At 41.0% G+C, this 24,237-nt stretch overlaps 1 protein-coding gene across 3 annotated transcripts in view; it reads left to right on the forward strand.

The window, feature by feature from the left end:
- The window catches only part of LOC146570112 (pleckstrin homology domain-containing family A member 7-like), a 150,299-nt gene extending 129,331 nt beyond the window's left edge, over positions 1-20,968 (forward strand). Inside the window, exons 11-30 of one of the 3 annotated variants that reach the window (XM_085282941.1) lie at positions 488-1,043; positions 3,258-3,341; positions 3,741-3,983; positions 5,688-5,741; positions 6,115-6,198; positions 7,198-7,248; positions 8,518-8,598; positions 9,228-9,377; positions 9,813-9,914; positions 10,923-11,034; positions 11,427-11,557; positions 11,691-11,885; positions 12,036-12,132; positions 12,875-12,966; positions 13,824-14,087; positions 17,159-17,332; positions 17,564-17,697; positions 18,590-18,723; positions 19,136-19,176; positions 20,431-20,968. In XM_085282941.1, coding sequence (XP_085139067.1) covers positions 488-1,043; positions 3,258-3,341; positions 3,741-3,983; positions 5,688-5,741; positions 6,115-6,198; positions 7,198-7,248; positions 8,518-8,598; positions 9,228-9,377; positions 9,813-9,914; positions 10,923-11,034; positions 11,427-11,557; positions 11,691-11,885; positions 12,036-12,132; positions 12,875-12,966; positions 13,824-14,087; positions 17,159-17,332; positions 17,564-17,697; positions 18,590-18,723; positions 19,136-19,161 — 2,764 coding nt within the window. In that variant the 3' untranslated portion in view covers positions 19,162-19,176; positions 20,431-20,968. The remainder of the gene's footprint in view (positions 1-487; positions 1,044-3,257; positions 3,342-3,740; positions 3,984-5,687; positions 5,742-6,114; positions 6,199-7,197; positions 7,249-8,517; positions 8,599-9,227; positions 9,378-9,812; positions 9,915-10,922; positions 11,035-11,426; positions 11,558-11,690; positions 11,886-12,035; positions 12,133-12,874; positions 12,967-13,823; positions 14,088-17,158; positions 17,333-17,563; positions 17,698-18,589; positions 18,724-19,135; positions 19,177-20,430) is intronic. The other 2 variants (XM_085282942.1, XM_085282943.1) reach the window with 2 other exon arrangements.
- Positions 20,969-24,237: the final 3,269 nt, after the last annotated feature.

Raw genomic sequence — 24,237 nt, forward strand, 5'->3', positions numbered from 1 at the left:
CTGCATTTTGGAACAGCTATAAGTTGGTGTAGTCTTTGTAGCTTAAACATGTAGAATAAATTGCAATAATCTAACAAAGAGGAGATAGAACCATGTATGACCATCTTTACAATTGTTTTAGATGAAATCGAGCTGATCTTACGTCTCCTAATCTGCATAAAATAAGACTGGACAACTAAAACAACAAGCTTGTTTGACCTGAAGTGGTTGTTAAAAGTCACCCCAAGGTTTTTACAGTATTGGCCAAACTTTACAGATATACAGCTCAGGTGTAAGGAGGCAGTGTGCCAGTAACATTTACTTCTGTATGTATAGTTGTCTGGCATCTGCATAGGAGATAAAACTCACACTGTGCCTTCAAATGACGAACCTCAGGAGTAACGAATAAAGTATAAGTTTATATCAAATTAAGTGCTAATGATGTGTCAATGTTGCCTTTTTGCCCTTAGAAGTAGCCTAATGTTTTCTTGCTGTTTCTACTTAACAGTGCCCCATCCAGAGAGAACACCCTCCCTCGTCGCACACCACCAACGCAACACAAGTACACCTCCATCGACGCCTACCAAACCCTGCCAAAAACTCCTCGCCAAAGTCCCCCACCTGGCCGACTCGGCGAGTACAAGTATGCCCAGGACCGCCTGAGTCACTTTCGCCTGACCCCAGATCAGGGGGGCCCGGCGTCCAACACTGTCTGGCAACTGTATGAGTGGCAGCAGCGCCACCAGTACCGTCACGGCAGCCCTACCGCACCGCTTTACACCCCGGCCCCAGAGTATCCATTTGGCCCCCGCCCACCATCTACTGTGCCTCCCTCCTCTTCAGCACCTAGGTCAGAGGGCTCTCCTCGCTGTGTCTCAGTACCACCATCATCAGCAGACATACCTCCACCAGGCCCTCCTCCTGGTATCAGCCGAACCCTGTCCCCCGCACGGAGGCCACACACGCCGGCTGAGCGGGTGACAGTCAAGCCTGTGAGTGATATAGCCGTGTTGAACATCCCCTTCACTGTTTCCCCTCGCAGGACCAAATCTCAGCTGTTTAAGGTAAGATAACCCAGCTGCCATACTGTTTGTTATAGTGCTTCAATGTTGTTATAGTTTTTAGGTTTCAGCTTTCATGTTTACAGTGCAGATTGTCCAGATTGTCATGCCTTATTCCAAAAATGAATTAAATTATTTTCTACATACAATACCCTAAAGTTTGCTTGATATTCTTGTAAAAAAAAATTTGCCATGACACTCAAACATAAGCTCAGGTGCATTTTGTTTCGACTGATCATCAGTCAGATGTTTCTACAACTTGACTGGAGTCCACCTGTGATAAATTCAGTTGATTGGACATGATTAGGAAAACAATATAAGGTGCAATACTTAACAGTTAATGTCAGACCACAAACCAGCCCATGGAGTCCAAAGAATTGTCTGTAGACATCTGAGACAGGATTGTATTGAAGCACAGATCTGGGGAACATTACTAAAACATTTCTGCAGCATTGAAGGCTCAATGAGCACAGAGGCCTCCATCGTCTGTAATTGGAAGATGTCTGGAACTACCAGTATTGTACTACCAGCATGGCCAGTCTGAACGATCAAGGCAGAAAAGCTTAGACAGTGAAATAAAGAAGAACCTGATGGTCACTCTGCAAAGCTCCAGTGTTGCTCTGTGGAGAAGAGAACCTTCCAGAACGGCAGCCATTTTTGCAGGACTCCGCAATCAGGCTTTTATGGCAGTGTGGCCAGACTGTAGCCACTCCTTAGTAAAAGCCACCTAACAGACTCTCAGACAATGAGAAACAAAATTTCTGGTGTGATGAAACAGACTGAACTCTATATCCTCAATACCAAGTATCGCATTGGGAGGAAATCGGGCGCAGCTTATCATAATAATCATCCCTAGAGTGAAGCATGGTGGTGGCAGCGTCATGATGTGAGGATGTTTTGATGTGGGAGACTAGTCAGGATGAAATGCAGATAAATGATGAATGCAGCATTTCATAGAGGCGTCCTTGATGATGACCTGCTCCAGAGTGTGCTGGATCTGACTGGGTTGAAGGTTCATTTTCCAGCAGGACAATGAACCAAGATAGCCAAGCCGAGATAACAAAGGAGTGTCTTAGAGAGCAGTCTGTGAATGTCCTTGAGTGGCCTAGCCAGAGCCCAGCCCTGGAGATATGTGAAAATGGCTGTGCACTTGACAAGAGAAACTGCCCAAAAATAGGTGTGTCAACTTTGTAGCATCACACTCAAAAAGACTTTAGGCTGTAATTGTGGCTGTAGTTTCCAGATACAGTATAATTAATGCATGAAAGAGAAAGGATAACATTAATAATGTCCAGGTTCCTTTAGGCAAAGTGGTGATACTGTGCACAGAGAAGTGTCCACACACACTGTGAAAATTACAGGCAGTTCTTAATCAATGGAATGAGATTAAAACTTTACATAACGGGGAAGAAGCACTGTTTTTTGGCGTCATAATTACATTTTAGGCAGTTAGCTTACACTCTCTGAATCATCTTATGATACCCAAATCCCCAGATGCACAAGATTTAATCACATAATAATACAAGAAAAAGGGAAAAAAAGAGAAGTATGCCAAAGCAATGTTGTGATGTACGAGGGTTATGTTCTGTAATGATAGCTTGTGTAGATGTTCTTGATTAGGATGACAGTACACAAACTACTGTTACAGCTTCTGTTGCATATATTGATAAATGTATTTCATCTAATTCTTACTTCCAAGATTGCACCATTGTCTGATTTTCCCCCCTGTTAAATGCAATATCAGTTAGTTTTGTATTCAGAAAAGTGTTAGTCATTCTGAACATCGTAGGCACATGTTGGAACTGTGCCTCATTGTATCCTCACTCACTCAAAAGCAGACTTGAAACGTATACATTATACATTGTTGACAACACATTTTCTCACTTATTCAAAGCATGTAAATGAACATCTGCCCATTTGTGTGTGAATACACCACTTTTAATATAGAGTGAATAATGATGGATAATTACATCCACACACATTTTGCCCTGAGATTTAAAAAAATTACAGCATTTCGATGTTAAGATCCAATCAAACATTGCATCTTCTAAAACAAGACTTGTGGCATTCTGCATTCACTCTTGTTCTAGAAAATAGCGTCTAGAGTAAGACTGCATTGAATCTGTAATAAATATTTAATATGAATGAAGTCTTATATGAAATTTTAATCTTACTTCTTCAAACAGTCTACATGAATGCGTTGTCTGTGTGTTATAGGCTGCTACTGTTGAGAGACGATCAATGCCTCCGTCCGGCTACATCACTCACACAGTCAGTGCACCCAGCCTTCATGGCAAAACGGTAAGTTTCTCAAATAAACATATGAAATGTGAATGTGAATTTTAAAGGTTGTATAAACTTGTTGTTTATACATAGCTTTTCCATCTCAATAAGTCAGTGACTCGGGGAATATTTCTCTGCTATGAGTGAATTTTGATTGCTATAAACCAGTCATTAATAAGTCTTTTTTTTGTTGTTGTTCTTGACCAGTTGGCAGTAGCCTATGTTGTTGTCCTCCTGCCTTTTGTTTCAGCACCATTCATCCTCCTTATTTTAGCTGCAAATTAGCCATCGACTAAACAATTTGCCAATTAGTTGTGTGAAGTGACCTATAGTATTTAAAGAAGAGCAGTCTGAGCGAAGCTTTTGTGCTTAGTATTAAGATTTGCTAGATTGAATCTCTTGTGATGCATGTGACAGCCCGAGGAGCTCACTCTGCTCCTTATTCAGCTGCGTCGCCATCAGGCCAAGATGGCTTCCGCACGTCAGCAAACGTTAGCCCAGCTCCAGCGGCTCAATGGTCCCAAAGATCCTTTCCAACACAACCACCTCTTCAGTGCTACCACCACTAGCACCAGTCCCCTCCTCAGCGCCGGCCCCTCTCCCGTGTCCCATGTTGGACACATGGGCCTCTCGGCATCACTTGGCCCTTGCAACACCCAGGTGGGGGCTAATGCGGCACGCCTGCCTGTCTGCCCCTCATTTTACCAGGGACTCATAGAGGTTGCCACTAAAAATTGTGCAGGGCTGCATTAGTCTTAAATCATGAATACCATTTCAGTTTTATAGCTTATTTTATACACATAACTCTTTAATTTGTTCCTAATGTAATGCATTATTAGCATTTTCTGGCTCAATATTTATGCGCATTATTTATACCACTGTGCAAGGTAGGGTCAGTCAGTTTGTCTGTGGGAGGAAGCTGAGGTATCCAGAGAGAACCTGCACAGGTACAAAAAGGTTCTGGGTTTAAAATTCAAATCCAGAACTGCTTTTTTGTGTGTGCTAGGAATCAGACCACAGTGTTGCCCTGTAGAAAACAATCCTAATTAAGATAAGTGGTCACAGTACTGGTTTACAAAAAAAAGTAATGCATTGGTGGTGATTTCTTTGGTCACTGTAAAGTCTCTTTTAGAGTGTTGAAAACCTTTGATCTTTAACAAGATTTTGTGAAAATAACCTTTTGATTTTGCATTCAAATTTCTGTAAGTAATCTTAGTCACCAGTTCATCCTGGCATTTTCTCTTGAGACACCACAAGGAAGGTCAGGTGGTAATTTTCAGAAAATCTATTTTTAAAGTGCCTATGAGTTTCTATTTTATAACTTCAAGTGAAGTTCTCTATAGTGAAAGCAGCTGCATTTCTCCAATCCTAAGTAATTTTTGTAACCCTCCTCGTCCTGCGATCACGCAACACCAAGTCTGGATGCTGAGTGATTGTGCTTTTCACACTTGAAACCCAAAAACATTAATACACAGGTTATACAGTATCGCATCAGCTTATAGTCTCAAACACACCATCTTCTCAAGGGTATTATACTGCCTAAAAATACTTTCATTGAACTGAGGCTTTCAGTGTTCACCGATACTCATATCTCTTACTTCCATTCACATCTAAACAGTCTTTATACTGTATTGAAAAGTTACCAACTGTAAAAACATATAAAATCTGAAATGGTGATCAAGAAAACTCAGATGATGAATGAAGCCCAACCAAAAGACTCAATAAGATCCTAGTATCCTTATATTAGTGGCAACTTCTACTTTAAAGTTCCTTTGCTTAGCATCGAGAACCATCTGCCTCTTGTCCATGTGCTGTTCTTGGCTGGTCAGTTTCCATGTCGTGCTTCTACTGATACTGTTCATGGCATGTTGTGTTGCTCTCTTTTCGACGTCCACAAAGCCATCCCATGCTTTAGCAAACTGGCAACCTGTGGATGTGTTGTTCAGCTTGGTCCTCTGATGCGTGAGTCTTATTTTCGGCTGTATAGAAGTTTGCTTCTTCTACTTCTTGCTTCTATTTTACTTTTGAGTGGCACGTACGGGCTGAATTCAAAGCTGAATTCAACAATATCTCAAGATCTTCTACTTCTTCTAAGAGATCTGGTTTCTGCTCGTCCTGTGATGATTGCAACTTCTCTGATCATGAAATAAATGAACACATTTTTACTGTGTGTCTCAGTGTATTGTGGTGCATGTGTGCGTAGACATATAACAGCAAGTCACACACATCATATTTGATACCAAAATCTCCCGGGATGCAAAATTAATAGTTTCTGTTGCTTCTATAGATTGATGTTTCAGTGGATTGTTTAGTGCCTGTTGGCACACATCAGTAATCCAAGCTTGCATATTTGTCATCTTCTAGGCTGATGACACCTATATGCAGCTGAAGAAGGACTTGGAGTATCTGGACCTAAAGGTGAGAAAGATAATGATGGACAAAGTTGATCACCTGATTCCCGTTAGCTATTTTAATGAATCTTTTCCTTTACTTTAAGTGTTTTTTTTCCCTTCAGCTGCGCCTTTCTGATTTGAAATGTCTCTAGTGTAATCTAACATGCGTGGTGATTCTTACTGACAGCCACTTCCTTCACCCTTGTTGATCTGTTGAGCGGAGACAGCTACAAATGTTGTAGCTACAAAAGGAGATGTTCAAGCATCTGTGTGGGACCAAACATCCCTAAATCCTTGCAGTGATCTTCTAACTCTTTGAGTGGTTTTAGAAGCATCTCACAAAAGCAGCCGCCATTTTGTGATTGCGGCTCTGTGTCTTTGTGATTTTTGACTCCCAGATCAGAGCTCTAGAGCCCCTGATCCTCGCAGTTCACAGTTTACTACTGCACTGCACTGCTGGGCCTCTCAGGCCTCTAATGAACGTAAGCTCTGTGTATGCGTGCATGTATGTCCAGTATGTGCACTATATTAAAAGATGTAGAGCTGTGTGTAGTATGGCTGTGTTTGTGGGTGTGATTCCTGCTCGTGCATGTTTGCTTAGTGTTCAGAGGGACACAAGCTCAATAGTCTGTGTGTATGGGGTGTGTGTATGTTTAGACGTTTAGAGAGTGTGTGTTCTAGAAAGACCATCCCATTGCCTACAGCACTGCATCTACAGCTTGAACTGAATATGATGTCTTCTGTCCATGTTCACACAACCCCCTCCCACCATGTGGCGATGTTGATGGCGCTGTTAAATAATGGGCATGGGATGGCTCGGCAGTGCATGTGTTGTGGCTGTGGCCCGGTGGTTGAAAAGCCAGCTGCTTCTACCATCGTCTCTGAAACGCTGCACCTCCTTGACAATGATGCAAGGCTCTACTGTGTCTTGTTTATTTATTTGTTTGTTTTATTTAAAAAAAGGGAACACACTCCTAAAATAAAATGAGCAAAACAGAAAAACGTCTAAACATGAATAAAAAAAGAGCTGTCACCAGTGAGTTTTAGTGTTAAACATGGTGCACATGTGCTATATTCTGAGATTTGTAAAGCTAGCGAGCGTAACGCCAGTAAACCTCACAGTGGGCACCTGAAATTCGCTCCACTGCGCATTCTTCAAAGATCTGTTTTTTCACAAAAAAAAAAAAAACAGCAAGTGGAAACCGATAAGTCATTTTGTGCAGAGCTTCAAAGTCTCCATAGCCATTGTGTTGTTCATGGCAAGAGCTGATTTTGTGTGGCAGAAGTCTCATACTGTTATGTACACAAGGCTTAGGGAATGTGTCATAGATAGCCTGTCGCAGCCCATAATAGTTTGTAGCCGGTCTCTGTGTTTTGCATTTCCCTTACTTCAGCACAGATGTACCATGGAGTCGTACACTTTTTTGTTTGTTTTTTACCACAACACTAATATCTTAAAATATTAATTTTGGAATTTCCAGGTACTGAAGGAGTCAGGAAAACCTGTCAAGGTTGCAGAAAGTGATGTGGATGTAAGTACGAGCTTGTTGACTGCACTAGAAAAAAAACATAAACAAAAATACACTTTAGACTCTGTGATGAGGTTGTGTTTGATAATTTTCAGTTGTTACTTTGATGTCTCGAGAACTTTTTAACCAATCGGTGAAAAGCGTGTTGGTTGGACATTTCAGGATGCTGTAGGTTTTTTTTGTTATATGTTTCTATTACAAACTGCATTGACCTGAATGAACAAAGATATACATATATTCAAGGACCTTTCTATTTGATGCATATTCAGAATATTCATAAACAGGTTTAATGTTTTTATGTAATAGATGAAACAGTCAAACACTCATTCGCTGCCTTTCAGCCAAGGGAACACTTAATTCTAGTTTCTTCTGACTGTTGTGGTTCAGTTGGGAGAAAAGTAAGGGCAATTTAGGCAAAACAAAACATGGATCCTGTGAAAAAAGTGTGGGTGGACACTTAGATTTCAGGAGAAAAAATCTTGCGGAGAATGTTAATAGTCAAAAGCTTTGAGTCTTTCAGTCTGATAATTCCCTGCAGCTTTTCAAACCGTCTTCGTTTTCTCTTATGAAAGTATTTCTCACGATTTACTTCTCACACACAGTTTATTTAAAATTTATGAGCATGTTGTCTGCAATGAATATTTGAGGAGCTCCAACAACAACATCGCCATGGAGACAACTTGTAGATTAATAATTTATTCAGTGGAATATAAAAACCAATGTAGAGTGTAAAAGAAAAAACAATATATACAGAGAGGTACTTTGTTCACATTAAGATTTTCACTTTGAACCTTTTTACATGCATGAAGTGATCCCACCTTTGCTTTCAGTTCAATCAGAGATTAATTAACAAGGCTCTGAGAGTCTGACACTGTAATTAAACATGTCAGGTGGGTTGCACTCACTTTGTTTAATTGCTTCACTCACAGTAATTCTAAGTACACCAAAACGAGACAGCGGAGTTGTAGGGCTGCAAATCTCAAGTGTGCTAAACCCATATGCATTAAAATGGACGTATACACAAGTATGTGTGCCCTCATGTTACTATAATGCTCACACATGCTTACGCTCAGAGACGTTTTCATTCACTGCACCTACACAAACAAGAGGAAGTTGTAAATTAAGCAAATGGGCCTCTTAATTACCAGAGGTCAAGACGCACATACACGCACACACTTTGGTGAGCACTTGAGGCATTTTATCTGTGAGTGTATAAAGGACCCCCCTTCCATTCCTTTCCCTGCCCACTCGACTCTTTGTCTCCATCTGCAGGTGAAGTTGAGTCGGTTATGTGAACAGGACAACATACTAAAGGATCTGGAGGCGAGGATCAGCTCCCTGAAGGACGACAAGGTACACAGTAATAGTTAGAAAGACTTTAAGCCAGCCATGCCAGGACATTCTACCCGCTGTAGTCAGTCAGATGAGTCAGCCTGATTCTGGCTTATCAGTCTGAATGGAAAGTGTTACAAAATTCTAGGAAATACTACATAAAGTGCCCCATACTGTAATTAGTTGAAATATATTTGAGTTTAATAGCTTAAAGCAGCTGTCAAAGTATGTGGCAGCACACATCAGAGTCAAAACAAGTTTCCTGCTAAATGTAACCTTCACTGTCATAATTAGGAAAGTCGACTGAAGTAGAGACAGACGCTTTATTTACCTCAGCTTTTACTGTTACAACCCCACATGAAAGTACACATTCCTCATCAGATTCTGAATACAACAAGGTGTTATTTGCAAAATAATGTAGGGCGTGCAGTTAAAGTCTGACCATATACAGCTCAGGATCTACTTTAATGAAAGTCAGTCGGTATCTCATGGCAGCGCAGCTCTGTGGAAACATGCTGCCCCCTGGAGGTATTTTAAAATAGTCATCTGCTGAATAGTAAGTGTCCATTTATAGAACAGCATTCTACAAACAAGCCAGGGGTCGGTTGCTCTCTGTTCATCTCATGCTGATCTCAACCTTGTCTCTTCAGGACAAGCTGGAGAGTGTATTAGATTTGTCCCATCAGCAGATGGAGCAGTACCAGGAACAACCAGCTCATGCCCACAAAATCGCCTACCAGCAGAGGCTGCTGCAGGAAGATCTGGTGACGATCAGGGCGCAAATATCCCGCGTTTCCACGGTATCTATGACTGAGTGTTATTGTATAAACACTCATTTCACAGTCCACACATAATTCTACAAATGCATTTGTTTCAATGCTTGCAGCTGCTTGTTATTATGTGCCATATGTTTAACAGTGTGCCTCTAATACACTTTGTGTGTGTATACAAAGTGTGTATACAACTTAACAGGAAAAAGCTCATGGCCTTTATATCTTATATGATACCGTGTAGATTAATTATTTATTTATTCATCACGTTATAATGTGCTCCATTATTGACTTATGGGTTTTTGGTTTGTATTGTTTTTTTTATGCGGGGAGGCTAAAATGGGCATGTGGGGATGGATGACTGCAGATCAAACCTCCCTACAGGCACAAATAAGAGAACCTGAACCCGTTTACCGTGGGACTATGTATTAAGTCTTTCTGCATGTGTGTGTTTGTTTAATGCAGGAGATGGCACATGCCTGGGAGGAGTACAGCAGGCTTGAGAATTCAGTAGATCAGTTGAGGCTAGCACTGCAGGCACAAATGAACCACAGCTCCACCTCTCAGGTAAAACGTGTTACTGCATGTTAGAGCGGAGCCAATCTAGTTCTGGATTTTCAGTTAAAACAGGCATTTACTCATAGCCTGGATTTTATATGGCGCTTCTTTGTTTTTGAAGACTATTTTTATTTTTATTTATTTATTTTTTTGTATTTTGTCATCACTATATTGCTCGAGTGCAGACTCTCACCCTCGGAATAAAATAGAAACATTGCATCAGCAATTTTAGAATTGCAACAATTTTTACATAGTGTGTGTCCCTCTGTGTAAAAACAGTTTAATAATATGCTCAAACATAAGTGAACAACTGAAGAGCAAGCAGTTTCATGGCCGGGTGTGGCCTGTTTAATAGTCTTTCTTTTTAGTATTAATCAATAGGTCAGTTGTGGTCTAGAGAATTCTTGATGCAAGTAGAAGAGGGCATCATTCGCCTGAAAAATCACGAGTTGGTAAATTCTTAGAACGGAATGCACAGACAACACAACACCACCAAAAGACCTGCAAAATCAAATCGAGAGCTAAAGTGGAAGACAGTAGAACATTTTCCTTGGTAATAAAAGAAATAAGCCCTTTACTAGATGTAGCCAAGTAAGAAAAGCCCTTGAGGAGATGCATATATGTACTAGAGATGGACCGATCCGATATTACGTATCGGTATCGGTCCAATACTGACCTAAGTTACTGGATTGGATATCAGAGAGAAATAAAAAATGTAATCCCATCCACTAAATATCAAAAAAGCTCCTCACAAAACTTGCGACATGGCATAACTCGGCTCATAACCGTAGCACGTCAGAGCAGTATGCATCACGTGATAGAGCGGCTGTGTGTATTTGTAGCCTCGCTACCAAACCGGCATTTCATCTCCAAGAAAGTTATCCCAGAGAGAAGTAAAGCAAGTGTGTAAGTTCATCTCTGAATGTTTGTAAAGCATTCCAAAATGAAACCACATCAAATATGAGGTGAACTGAGTCGGATTCCTTCTGCTGATTTTGTCTTTATGTTGTTATACAGCAAGAGAAAGCTGAGATGAAGCGCGAGCTGTGGAGGATTGAAGATGTGATGGCCGGACTGAGTGCCAGCAAAGCCAACTACAAGATTACCATCGACTCTGTCCAGAACCCAGGTAGAGAGCCCAAAACCAGAGGACTCAGTGCAGGGACTGGTAATGATAACCAGATAGGAAGAGAGTCATTAAGATCCAATAAAGGCCTTGATCTCAACACACCTTGTAGGTGTATAGCTAAAAATGGCCACATGGTCTGATATTTAGTATTTTATATTCTGTGCATATTGTGCTGTAATTACTATTACAGTGAGTCTGACTATGTCACTGACTTTCACTCCCTGTTCTTCTGCTTTCCAGTCAAACTTGGATTGAAACTGTATTTCTCTTACTCCTTCTCTCAGTGTAAATGAATAAGAAATTCTTCCCGTGCCTGGGTGTAAACCTCAGTGTAAAACGTCTTATATTTAAAATCTAAATTCTGATTTCTCTGCATTCACACATCCCACCAGAGAGGAAATTAGTGCCTTCAGTGTCAGAACCAGCAGTGCCTTCTCCCAGTGCAGAGATTCAGCCTCCTCCTCGCAGCTCCATCCCAAACATCCACTCTTATACTTTGCCTCACAGCACTGTGCCAAAGTGGGTGAGTGCCACAGCTCTGCTGGTAAAAACGTCAGAGTCAGCTGAAAGTTAACTTTCACGAAGTTGCTGGATTTAGTCTAAATGAAATGTTATCAGCAAAATAACGATGCTTTCTTGTCCTCGTTGCCGCACAGGCAGAGGACAGTGCCCCACCCAGGCCACCACTGCCTCGCCAGTACGACTATGAGGATATACCTCCTGTGGTTCCGCCCCTCCCCAAAGAGGCCTCAGTTATCCGCCACACATCGGTGCGTGGGCTGAAGCGCCAGTCAGATGAGAGGAAGAGGGACAGAGAAAGTGGGCAATATGTTGTCAATGGAGACTATAAGGTACGCCGCCATTTACTCCCTATTGTTGTGTTAATTCTGCGTGTATTTTCTCTACAGGTTAGATCAGTTAAATATCTAATTTTATATTGTTCGCTGCAGCCAAAGAAGTCTATCCAGTCCAACTTCCTGTTTAATCTTTTCTGGTTTCAGGCTGACTTGCGTTCATACCTGAGTGAACCAGAGCTGCCAGGAGTAAACCACCACAACATTGGGTCTGACACTGACTATCAGTATTTCTCAAGTAAAGGTATCTGAAAAGTAATGTGTAAATGATATATGGTATCTGACTGGAAAAGGTTTCCTGTTGAACTTGATTACACAATTTTAAAGCAGCCAGTGATTTCCCATCAGCATTGTGTAGTCTAGTTACAGTATATTTTAAATACCATGAAAAGTCCTGGCTACATACATATTTAAAAATACAGAATAGAGTTGTGTTATGATGGGATGGAGATGTAAAAGATGGAGGTGTAATCATAAAAAGATTCAAAGAGGAAGTGTGTAGTGGAAAATACTTATTTTAATAAGAAACTAAGATGAAGTCTCTTTAGACTTGAGTATTCATCAGTTAAAATTTGAAACATGCTCTTATTAAATGGTACATGGACTGGTACTTACACAGGGCTTTTCTACTCTGACTACTCAAAGCTGCTTATCTCGCTAATAAGCCTTCCTTTAGTTATAGAATTGTCATCATTTGGAGGCTGATGTTTGACAGTGGATGATTATCTGGAATTTAATTAACATTTTTAAAATCTAAAATGTAACATTTTTTAAAATAAAGAATCTGATTTTGTAAACAGTTTTTACGTTTGCCAATTACATGAAGGCATCTTTTAATGTTGATTCTTTTTATAACACCTGACCCCTCAGACAGCACAACATTTGTATATTAATTCAAGTCCATATTCCTAGTAGATATTCCATAAGAGATTTCAATGTTTTCATTAAATTAATTTACTGCTCTTGTTATTTTCTTGGTCTGTCAGGCTCCTCCTCTCGACAGAACCAGTCCAACTCATCTCATCTCATCTCATCCTACGTCACCCTAAGGAGAGGACTTGGGAGCTCTGCAGCAAAGGTGAGTAAAGACAATAAACTGGACAAACTCAGGGTTTGTCTGTTTTTAAAAGCCTGTTGTTTTTTTTTGTGAGTCCTGTTTTAATCTTATGTTCAATTACGTGTTTGTTTTTGTTTTTAATATGATATGTTTGCAAACTGACACCACTGGAAAAATCTCTCACTACAACTTTCTCCCAGTTTTGTCACTCGGTTTGTGGACCATCTGTGTGAGCAGTAGAAACAGATTTTTTGCATCTGTATCCAGGCAAATTGATTTTTCTTTTGCATTTACTACTTCTGCTATTTTACTGTTTGGTTTTGTGTCCATTTTGTTTTCTGCCACTTTTGATCTGTCTTATTGGTCCAGACCCAGATCTTCGAATGTGTCCAGTCTAACTGATATATTTGGCAGTGTGGATGAAAAAAAGCTTTCTTGATTAGGTCCAGTTAGCACCGTGTGAGGACGAATGATTAGTCAGTCAATGATTCTGGTGGGATAGAAACCACTGTAAAGCTGTAAGATGGATATTTTAAAGAGCCAGTGTTTGCTTTCTTTCAGCAGCTGTCAGCCATGGCTACAGTTTTAACTTTGCTCTACTTCACTCTTACAATCTCAATAAAAAGCAGCATGTTGGCATGGCTATGCATCTAATTGGCTTCATAGTAAGGTGGATAGTTGATCTCTAATGATTGGTTAGGGTGGACTGTATCCTCTCCCAAATGGAAACTGTTAGAGTGGATATGTGGTCTGAGTGAAGATAGAAACTGGGATTTAAGGGTGGGAATTCAGACTTCTTCTCTTATAGCACTAACCAAACATCCCCATGTCATACCAAAGCTTTCCTTGTTCTGTTTTTTCCTGCATTTACTCACTAGGAAAGACCTAAGAGTGCCTTGGAGTGTCTGTCATCAACTTCCGAAGTCCTGCAGCCCTCGAGCAGCCAGGCCAGAGGCCGAATGACTGCGGAGGAGCAGCTGGAACGAATGAAGCGCCACCAGAAAGCGTTAATTCGGGAGCGCAAGAGGAACCTCAGCCAGGGCGAGCGTTCCAGCACGGGCCTGTCTGCCTCCAGCGTCACCGCCCAACGCTCGTCGTCCTCCTCAAGGCTGCCCTCGAGCACGTCCGAACCTCCAGCCTCCGTACGTTACTCCCAACCCCACCGCAGCAGCAGCAGGCACAGGGAGCACCACCTCCACCACCAGAGCTGATATGCCACGCTCCCACCCCCAGCCACATAATATACTAGTGGAAATGCTAACACACTAGCACTGCCTGCCTTGTGTAACCACTAGCCACTGATGGTAGCCAAAAGCACTAACAAGCTAAAGGGCGGGACTGACTACAGCTGGCTAGCTAGCGTGGATAATACTATAAGAAGAGTTGGAGAGAAAAGGAGCACAGGGGATTGTGGGTAATGCTTGGCTAGTTTCAGACCAGAAAAAAAGATGCCCTGTCTATTTTATTTTATTATTTAAAGGTTCAGGTGAAAGTGAACTTTATTTCCACTGCTCCCTGGTGGGACCTCACTGACACAGTTCTGAATGTAAATCCATTGAGAAGAGGAGTGAGCTGAAGGCATCAATCTGCCTTCCTGTCTCAGTTTTAGTCACCACAAAGTAGAGAAAAGAATCCATTTATGTACATCTACATACTGTGTACTTGTACACTTTTATTTATTTACTGAGTGATATTTTCAGTATACAGCTGTACAGTTATATTTTGTAGAGATTTGGTATTTAGAGCATATAAAAGAGTGAGGGAAAATGTCAGAAAAAGAAAATATACATTTTCAAGTTGATGAAATGAAGACAGATGCAATGTTACAAAAAAAATCATGATCCCGCCTCCCTGCTTTCTTTTCTTCACTCAAAATCCAAGTGCCTTGTTATGTTGACGATCTTTTTTGCCTTTGTCCTAAATGTACCTCCTTAATCAGCATTTTAGCTAATCATGGTGTGTTTACAGCATGCGTCCCCACTTCAGAATCATAGATTATGTGCAATAGCAGAGTTTAGTCAGGAAGTTGTGGGGACAGTGCTGGTTTTTATCCCTAAAGGAAAACTTTGACATTTGACACTTAGAGTAAATCTAGCTTACAGCTAGCTGTGCCCCTTGGTCTCAGTGAAGAATACCGTAGATGCTAATGTGCTTGGATGGAAAAAAAATATTGAAGCTTAAAATGTCAAAGTCTTCCTGTAAGGTTACATGACACACGATAACTGCCGTACTGGTGTTATGATAGCAGACTAACCAAATGTTTAACCACACAGCTGTGAGAGCTGCCTGTAAATCAACTACATTTCCCATAAACCCTTGAAATCAAATTTTCCTATAACAGTAAGCAATACATAGCTTGTCACCTTCTGCTAATCATTTTCACCCTTTTCAGTGCACATGATGATAATAATGATATCGATAACAATAATGATAATGCCAGAGTATATTTTATTTTTATGTACTTCACCAGCATTAGACATGTTTATTTATACATCATTTTTTAAACTACATAATTACTTTTTAGCTTTTGACTGTGTTTCATAATTACACTGACATTTTTAATGTTGGAAAAGAAAGATGGCCTGTTTTGTTTTTTTATAGAGCATAATAATACATGACTGGATAAAGCAACTGGGCTGAAATGCAATAAAAAAATATGTGTGTGTGAACAAAAAGTGGACAACTTTGTCACAGGAGATCTGTGGGAAAATTAAACAACTTTTAGTGATCTGAGGCATTAATGTCCTTAAGAGAGGAAAAAAAAGAAATTTGTCTTTATCAGATTTACAAAGATGCATTAAAGAGATTTTTTGTTTATTTTTACTCCGTGTATTGTTGACACATTTCCTGCTAACATTTGAAACAAATAACCCCTGTTACTGTTGTTCTAGTTATGTTCCTTCAAATGGCACAGCTGTCCACTCCTTGTTTTCAGTCAGATATTCACCCCAAAAGCTCTTCTGCCATATTGTCTTTATCTTTTCACACCTACATAAAGCCTATCAGATCAAAGTGTGGAGTAGTAACACGAGGATGCTCAGTTGGAGAGTAGAAATATAGTAAAGAACTTAAAGAAGTGAATTGCTAATCGCCACCTAATTCTGTGTAATCGAGAAGCAATGCACAACTCTTTCCCCTTTTCTTTTCTATCATGTAGAGATTTGCACTTGACAATAAAGAGTTTCTTGCTTCTGAATCTGTTCTTTGCTGTGTTCTTCCTAATCCGGTGGGGGTTTCAGGAATCTGTGCCTGCATGGTCTTCTCTTTTTATATCTGTCCTTCTGTGTGCGATTGATTCTCCTGAGCACAGCAAGGCATGGGATGCAGTGTTTCTCAGAGCATGTGAAAGCACCAGCAGCTCAGACCCTGCTGCAGGCTACTGGAGTGGGAAGGATGCATGCATGGCTTTGATGCTCCTTGGATGATTACTCTCAAGTACCTCTCACCCCACACACACACACACACACACACACACACACACACACACACACACACACACACACACACACACACAAACAAAGAAGAAAGGGCAGATCCAGAAACACATACGAATCATTTGGCTGTCTTGTAGTTGCTTGTGGTTACAATGCTAAGAACAGTCTTTTCAAATTCTTGGGTGAACTTGCTGTAATTACTCCTGGTTACACGAGTGATGTGATTATGTTTGCCTCTCTCTGTCTGAACCACAGCTTAATGCAGTAACATTACACATGCACGCAGGTAGAGTTTCTTTGTGTAGTCAGTCTTATCCTGCACAACATTTTTATTTTTATTTTTTTGTGGAACCAGTACTTTTAGCAGTGTTGATTAAAAACATGTTTCAGTGACCCAGATATTTAATTTATTATTAATTAATTTATACATTTTTGTAATTTTAAAAATTTTAATCTGTCAAGTTACTTTTTTACTAATGCCTTCATCTCTGAAAAAACCCATTACAGCCTAAAAGAACTTCTAATATGTACAGCAGCTGATGCTTTAACTTTAATCTTGCAGTTACTGCAGGAAATCTGACCTGGAATCATTATTTATAAACACTGTGTACATCAGATTTGGCTAATCTGTCATTCTGATAATAATGGTATTAATATTTAACACACAAGACTGTTCCTTAACTTAACTAAATGATTCAAGATTCTATTAATGATAAGAATAGGGTTTTTCCCCCCCCACAGTGTGGTAAGCTTTTAATTCTGACTCGTCCCCCTTGCAGGTGTTTGACTGGCAGGAGGAGCGACCTGTGGCAGAAGGTCAAAGCGATGAAGGGTGGAATCCAGTCAAAGAAAGGGGCAGGATCCAGTCAGATGAGTGGGTGACAGTAACAGCTACACGCATAAGAGAGGTGGATGTGGAACCTCTCGACTATGACCTGGATATCAGCCGAGAGGTACACACACATGTGACTTCAGTTAGAAGCAGCTCAGTGAGAAAGTCGCAGCATCACTAATACAGAGGTTTCTTCCTGTCAAAGAGTTTGAGGCTTGGTCCTGAAAGTTCCCTGACATGATTTTTGCTGTGATTTGGTGTTTAATGAAAAGAAAAATTCATTTGAAATAAAAATCTCTACCTTTCAAACCACAGACCAATGTGTGTGACTAACTGTTTGCCCAACATGCAGCTGTCCAAACCAGAAAAAGTTCTCATCCCTGAGCGCTACATTGAGTCTGACACCGATGAGCCTCTTAGTCCAGAGGAGCTGGAGGAACGTGCCCGTCGGGCTGAGCGAATCAAGACCCTGCTGGCCAAATCCAGGTAGATGGTGCTCATACCGAAGTTATACCAGTTGAAGGAATTTAGGGGTAAAGATGTCGTTTTTTTTGCACTTGGATATATACCAGGTGGGAGGTAAGGCCTTAGTGGTAATACATCAGATACATTAACACTTGTTTGTGTGTGTGCATGTCATTCTGTCTGTAAATATGGTAGAAGGAAAGGTTCAGTGTAGTTAGCGGAGCAGAGTGGGGTCAACAATCCACTGAAATTATCCTTAGGTCTTCAAAGTCAACTTAATGTTTTATTGGTTGACAAAAAGCTTTTTAACTTAGAAACTATGATTCTGTGCTGTGTATTATCAACACATAGAAAGTACTGTATAAAGATTTTAAATACATCATATTTTATATCTCACCTCTCCTTCAAGGTCAAATAAGGTCAAACTTTCATAAAATGTCTTTTATCTTAAAAACTATGATTAAAATTCTGCTGCCTTTGTTTGTGTTTGCAACATGTAGGAAATGATACTGGTTTATGGGGACTCTAAATATCACATTAGAGTTTGCATCCAAATATCATATCACATTTGACCTCTAACCTCACTTTTACGTTTCATGTCTGCCTTTCTTTTAACTGGACCCCAAAATGCGTAACATCTTTTAAGAAAGTACTGTCAAAGGAAAGAGAATGAATCCAATAAAAAATAATAAGGTTTGTGCTCTCTGAGTGCTTGTTATTAATAATCCCACAATCATTATACGTATTCAAAAGGGAAATTAAGTACTGTAAATGTACCAAACATCTCCTGTGTGCTTTCTGAATAATTTCCATAACTGTTTTCATGGTCGATAGGTCCATAAAGCTTCTTAGTTCAAGTGTGCTGTTCAAATCAACACTATATAGTCAGTCTCATTTGTGTCCTTTTATGCAGTGTCCAGAACATACAGCCATCTGCACCGCTGGACTTCACTGAGCTGGATTCAGCTCTGCAGCAGCAGGAAAGGATCATGAATGTGTCCCAGATGCTGGCTTCAGAGGCCTCGCGCAAGAGCAAGCTTGTTGCAGGTTAGTTAGACAAACATCCACAGCAAAGTTTTTCTCGACTGCACTTCTGAGCCTTCATGAACACATTTTAAATACCTTAACTTTTACTAGAAGCGCAAGTCATGCCTAAAATGAGACCACTGCAAAGTAAAGGCCAACCAGAAGGTCCTTGCTTTGCCGAACTATCCAATAAACCTCAGTTATCAAATGTGAACCTGATAACAATTCTCACAGAAAGTACAAAACAAAATCCTTTTTCTCGAGTCTCTCATCTGTTTTCGTTTGTGGCTGCCACTGTAGTTGCCTATGGTTACAATCAATTCTTGTTTTACTCATGGTTTAGTGGTAGTGGTAGACTTTTAGCAGGAAAAATCTTAGATCGACATCTCAGTCTGGCAAAGTGTGATTTTTTTTCATTGTCCCTGGTGTGTAGGGACTGAAAGACTGGAGAGCTGGTGAGCATATCTGGTCCAGGTACACCTGCCCTGACCTCCAGTTCATGTTGTGTGAATTTATTGTGTCTGTTGTGTGTATGTCTAAGTATATGTTGTTTTGTCAGGGTAAGGAATGTGCACAGATTGGTGACAAAAGTTCTTGGGTTTTTTTAAAATCTTTATCTCTCCATTTAATACTTTTTCCCTAGAACATCTGTGGACAGTCCTGGTTTCTTTATTTCTGGGTGATATTCTATCCAAAGAGCCCCAGGGAGCAGGTTTCACATTGATATATTTGACTTCTATAATAAAATGTGTCTGCTAACCAAAATAAAATGACCCATTTTGAGCCTAAAAAAAGCCACTGTAGCCCAATGAACTCAAAGCTTGGATTTCCCTTTAACACAGTGAGAGCTCAGTGACAGCTGCTGACAAAACATGGCTCATAATTTATAAGTTATTCATAATTTATTGTAAATTTCTTGGCTGAATCCTCCTTTTAACTTTGAACTCTGCTGGAGTGAAGGGAAGCAAGCAGTTCATTAGAAATTCAAGGGAAATTGTTCCAGAAGACCAATTCGTTGATCAGTTGGAGCTCATCTCTAGTCAAAATCCGACTTTGTGAAACCTGCCAGATATTCCCCATCAGGAATCATTTCGAATGAAGTGGAGATGCTGCTTTGGTGAAACCATTGTGGCCTTTCTGATTCCAGTGGTGTTTTGGTACAGGTGGGCTGTTGATCTTTAAAAGCAGTTGATTGAACTGTTTGACCTGCATCAAACAGTTCAATCAAATGATGTCTTTTGTTTGGTTTTATGTTCAAAGTAATGTTGATAGGCACCTGATTCAGGGCTCCTCCACGTATGCATAAACTGTTTACAAGGGACATATTTTTTGAGGGGAAAATAATCCTACATCTTGTTTGCTGGAAATATGTTTGTATTCTGCACAGAATAATCTGCTGTGTAGACCTCAGGGTGGTCCTGTGGCCTATTGCACTGGGACATTGGAGACTTTGAGTCGTGAGGGTTGCTGGGTGGGTCCTCTGTGGATTGAGCATATTCAGGTGCCTCCCACTGACACTCAGATTGGGATTTAGGAAGTGTTGATGTTGGATCAGCGCCTTTGTTTGTTTTGTGTAATCTTTGAAATGTTCCTGAACAGTTTTGTGGATTTATCACTGTTAAAATCTGTCAGTGTTTTTATATATATGTGTATGTGTGTGTTTTGGTAATAAAATATGAGTGCAGTAAAATCTACTGATGAAACAACTTTTCTTTTTCTTTCCTCCAGCAAGAGCTACTGCAGACCACTGATCCACAGGAACGACCGGTGCAACAAAACGGAGTCTTTGTGAAAGGAGCTTGAACTGGAAGGATCTAATCATTGGAAGTGGACTGATTTACATATAACAAATGCCTTTTTTTAATGATTGAGGACTAAACACATTTTTTCAAGAGTTTTTCATTCATATTTCTGAAGTGGTATCAGGTTTTCTTGCTTCTGCAATTACACTGCACATTTAAGTAATTATTTTTAACACAAGTTAGTTGCTTTTTTAAACTCTACATTTACTTTACCTGTACTGTTGACATGAAAGTTTTAGCTGGATTTCATTTCAGCTGGATTTCAGTTTTAAATTGCAGCGAGATCACTTTGACCATTATTTATTGCAGTGTTTAGCTTCATGGGCTTCATATACTTTCCCAGCACTGTCACTTGATGATCCAGAACCCGTCAGTCATCACAAAAGCATTAAAAAATAATACAGTTTAACACATTAAAAGAAGTTATTACAAAAATAAATATTAAGATTGAAAATGTTTACTTGTCTTTTTTTTTCATTTTTAAAAAATATTATTTTCTGGATATATATTCATCAACTTAAGTTGAATAAAGCATATTAGAGAATACATATAAACATAATCTACACTCAACAAAAATATAAACGCAACACTTTTGTTTTTGCTCCCATTCCCCATGGGATGGACGTAGAGACCTAAAATTCATTCCAGATACACAATATAACCATCCCTCCCAAACAGTGGTCACAAATCAGTCCAAATGTGTGGTAGTGGGCACATCTGCCATATTGCGATAATCCATCCCACCTCACAGGTGTGCCACATCAGGATGCTGATCTGACATCATGAGTAGTGCACAGGTGTACCTCAGACTGCCCACAACAAAAGGCCACCCTGGAATGTGCAGTTTTGTCTCACAGCAAAATGCCACAGATGCCACAAGCAATGAGGGAGCGTGCAATTGGCATGCTGACAGCAGGAATGTCAACCAGATCTGTCGCCCATGCATTGAATGTTCATTTCTCAACCATAAGCCGTCTCCACAGGCATTTCAGAGAATATGGCAGCACATCCAACCGGCCTCACAACCGCAGACCTCGTGTAACCACACCAGCCCAGGACCTCCACATCCAGCAGGTTCACCTCCAAGATCGTCTGAGACCAGCCACCCAGACAGCTGCTGGAACAATTGGTTTGCACAACCAAACAATTTCTGCACAAACTGTCAGAAACCGTCTCAGGGACGCTCAACTGCATGCCCGTCGTCCTCATCGGGGTCTTCACCTGACTCCAGCTCGTCGCCGTAACAGACTTGTGTGGGCAAATGCTCACATTCGATGGCGTCTGGCACGTTGGAGAGGTGTGCGCTTCACGGATGAATCATGGTTCACATTGTTCAGGGCAGATGGCAGCTGAGAATGTCCCAGTTCTTGCATGGCCAGCATACTCACCGGACATGTCACCCATTGAGCATGTTCGGGATGTGCTTGACCGGCGTATACGACAGCGTGTACCAGTTCCCACGAATATCCAACAGCCTCGCACAGCCATTGAAGTGGAGTGGACCAACATTCCACAGGCCACAATTGACAATCTGATAGACTCCATGCGACGATGTGTTGCACTGCATGAGGCAAATGGTGGTCACACCAGATACTGACCGGTTCTGGGTCCCCAGACCCCCAATAGCGCAAAAAACTGCACATTCCAGGGTGGCCTTTTGTTGTGGGCAGTCTGAGGTACACCTGTGCACTACTGGTGGTGGTCAGAGGGCCCGGTGGCGCCAGTGTTTGGCAGCCTCGCCTCTGTCAGTGCGCCCCAGGGTGGCTGTGGCTACACTGTAGCTTGCCATCACCAGTGTGTGAATGTGTGTGTGAATGGGTGGATGACTGGATATGTAAAGCGCTTTGGGGTCCTTAGGGACTAGTAAAGCGCTATATAAATACAGGCCATTTACCATTTACTCATGATGTCAGATCAGCATCCTGATGTGGCACACCTGTGAAGTGGGATGGATTATCTCAATATAGCAGATGTGCCCACTACCACACATTTGGACTGATTTGTGACCACTGTTTGGGAGGGATGGTTATATTGTGTATCTGGAATGAATTTTAGGTCTCTACGTCCATCCCATGGGGAATGGGAGCAGTAACAAAGGTGTTGCGTTTATATTTTTGTTGAGTGTAATTTATTTTCCAACAATATTAAGCCTTCGTGGCAGATGGGCGCCCCTCGCTGAGCCTGGTTCTGCTGGAGGTTTCTTCCTGTTAATAGGGAGTTTTTCCTTCCCACTGTTGCCAAATGCTTGCTCACAGGGTGTCATATGATTGTTGTGGTTTTCTCTGTATTACTGTAGCGTCTTTACCTTACAAACTTAAGGCTTTGGCGTGTAGTTCTGATTTTACACTATATAAATAAAATTGAATTGCTTGGTGAATAGTGCAGTAGACCAGGACTCTAAGACCAGACGAGCCAACCTGAGCACTGCCTGGATTGACTAAAAGAAAGCTTACGACTCACTATCCCACAGATGGATCCTGGAGTGCTTGGCACTGTAAAAGGCTAATAGTATGCCGATAACATTCATCAGGAAATTGCTGGGACTGTGAGAGACCAACTCCAAGGCAATCACAGAAGTTACTATGAAGTGCAGAATACACCAAGGTGATGCACTGTCCCTACTGTTCTGCACAGGCCTCAACCCCTGAAGCTAGCTCGTCACTAAAAGTGGATATGGATATAGATTCAGAAGTGGAAGGACCATCAGACACTTTCTGTACATGGATGACATCAAGCTGCATTCCAGGGAGACATAAACGCACTGATCTATATCACCAGCTTCTACAGTGAGGACATCAGAATCTAATTTGGACTGAATAAGTGTAGACAAATTGTTGCAAAGGGAGGGAAGATAATGCGGAATGAATGCATGCTAGAAGGGAGTATACCAGATATACAGGACAGCTACAAGTACCTGAGTGTCCCACAGGCCAACAGGAATTCTAATGAAGATGCATGAAGGTCAGCCACAGCCACATATCTCCAGAAGGTAAGTCAGTTGCTGGGAATCCAGCTCAATGGCAGGAACAAGATCCAAACCATCTGTGCAGCTCTACCAGTCATCAGATACTAGCTGGAATAATAAGCTGGCCACATGACGAGATGGATGCCACTGATGCCAAGATATGAAAACTCCCGACAATGCACAGAACTCCAGCACCCTGAGGCTCTAAGAGCAACAGAAGGAGGGAATATGTGGGGAGTGTCAGAGTCACAATACAAGATGAAACGGAGCATCTACGAGTACATCAGAAAGATGAGCTGCAGACAGATGGTGATAAGGAACAAGAGGAGGAACTCTTGTGGAAGCCTATCCCTGCATGTAATGTACCATCGACAGACAGAGGAAGTGGGTGACATCAAGAAATGCTACCGGTGGCTAATATTTTTTATATATGTAAATAAACTTAGCACAAAAGTAAGGGGGGTTGCGCCCATGAAAAATGTCCCAAATCTTCTCAGCCAAACCAATTATTCTGCTATTGACTCTTTTGGTGTTTATTAGATTGGATGACTAAAGTCTGAAGCAACAAAACACATTTGTTTGTGGTTGACTGAATATGCAAAATGACTCTACTGGTAATCTTTTAATCTGAAATGTATTTATTTTTTTCCTGAAGTAGTCTTCCCTCTGTGGATCCTTAAATCCTGGTACCTCAAACAACACAGTCACCTAGAATGCAATTTGCAGTTGTGGGACTGGTGGTAATCCAGATGTGCACAGAGCAACAGG

This window comes from Mchenga conophoros, linkage group LG7, assembly GCF_057382185.1.
Source record: "Mchenga conophoros isolate Kocher_MC1m ecotype Shallow Benthic linkage group LG7, M_conophoros_male_GT1.1, whole genome shotgun sequence".
NCBI classification, from domain to species: domain Eukaryota; kingdom Metazoa; phylum Chordata; class Actinopteri; order Cichliformes; family Cichlidae; genus Mchenga; species Mchenga conophoros.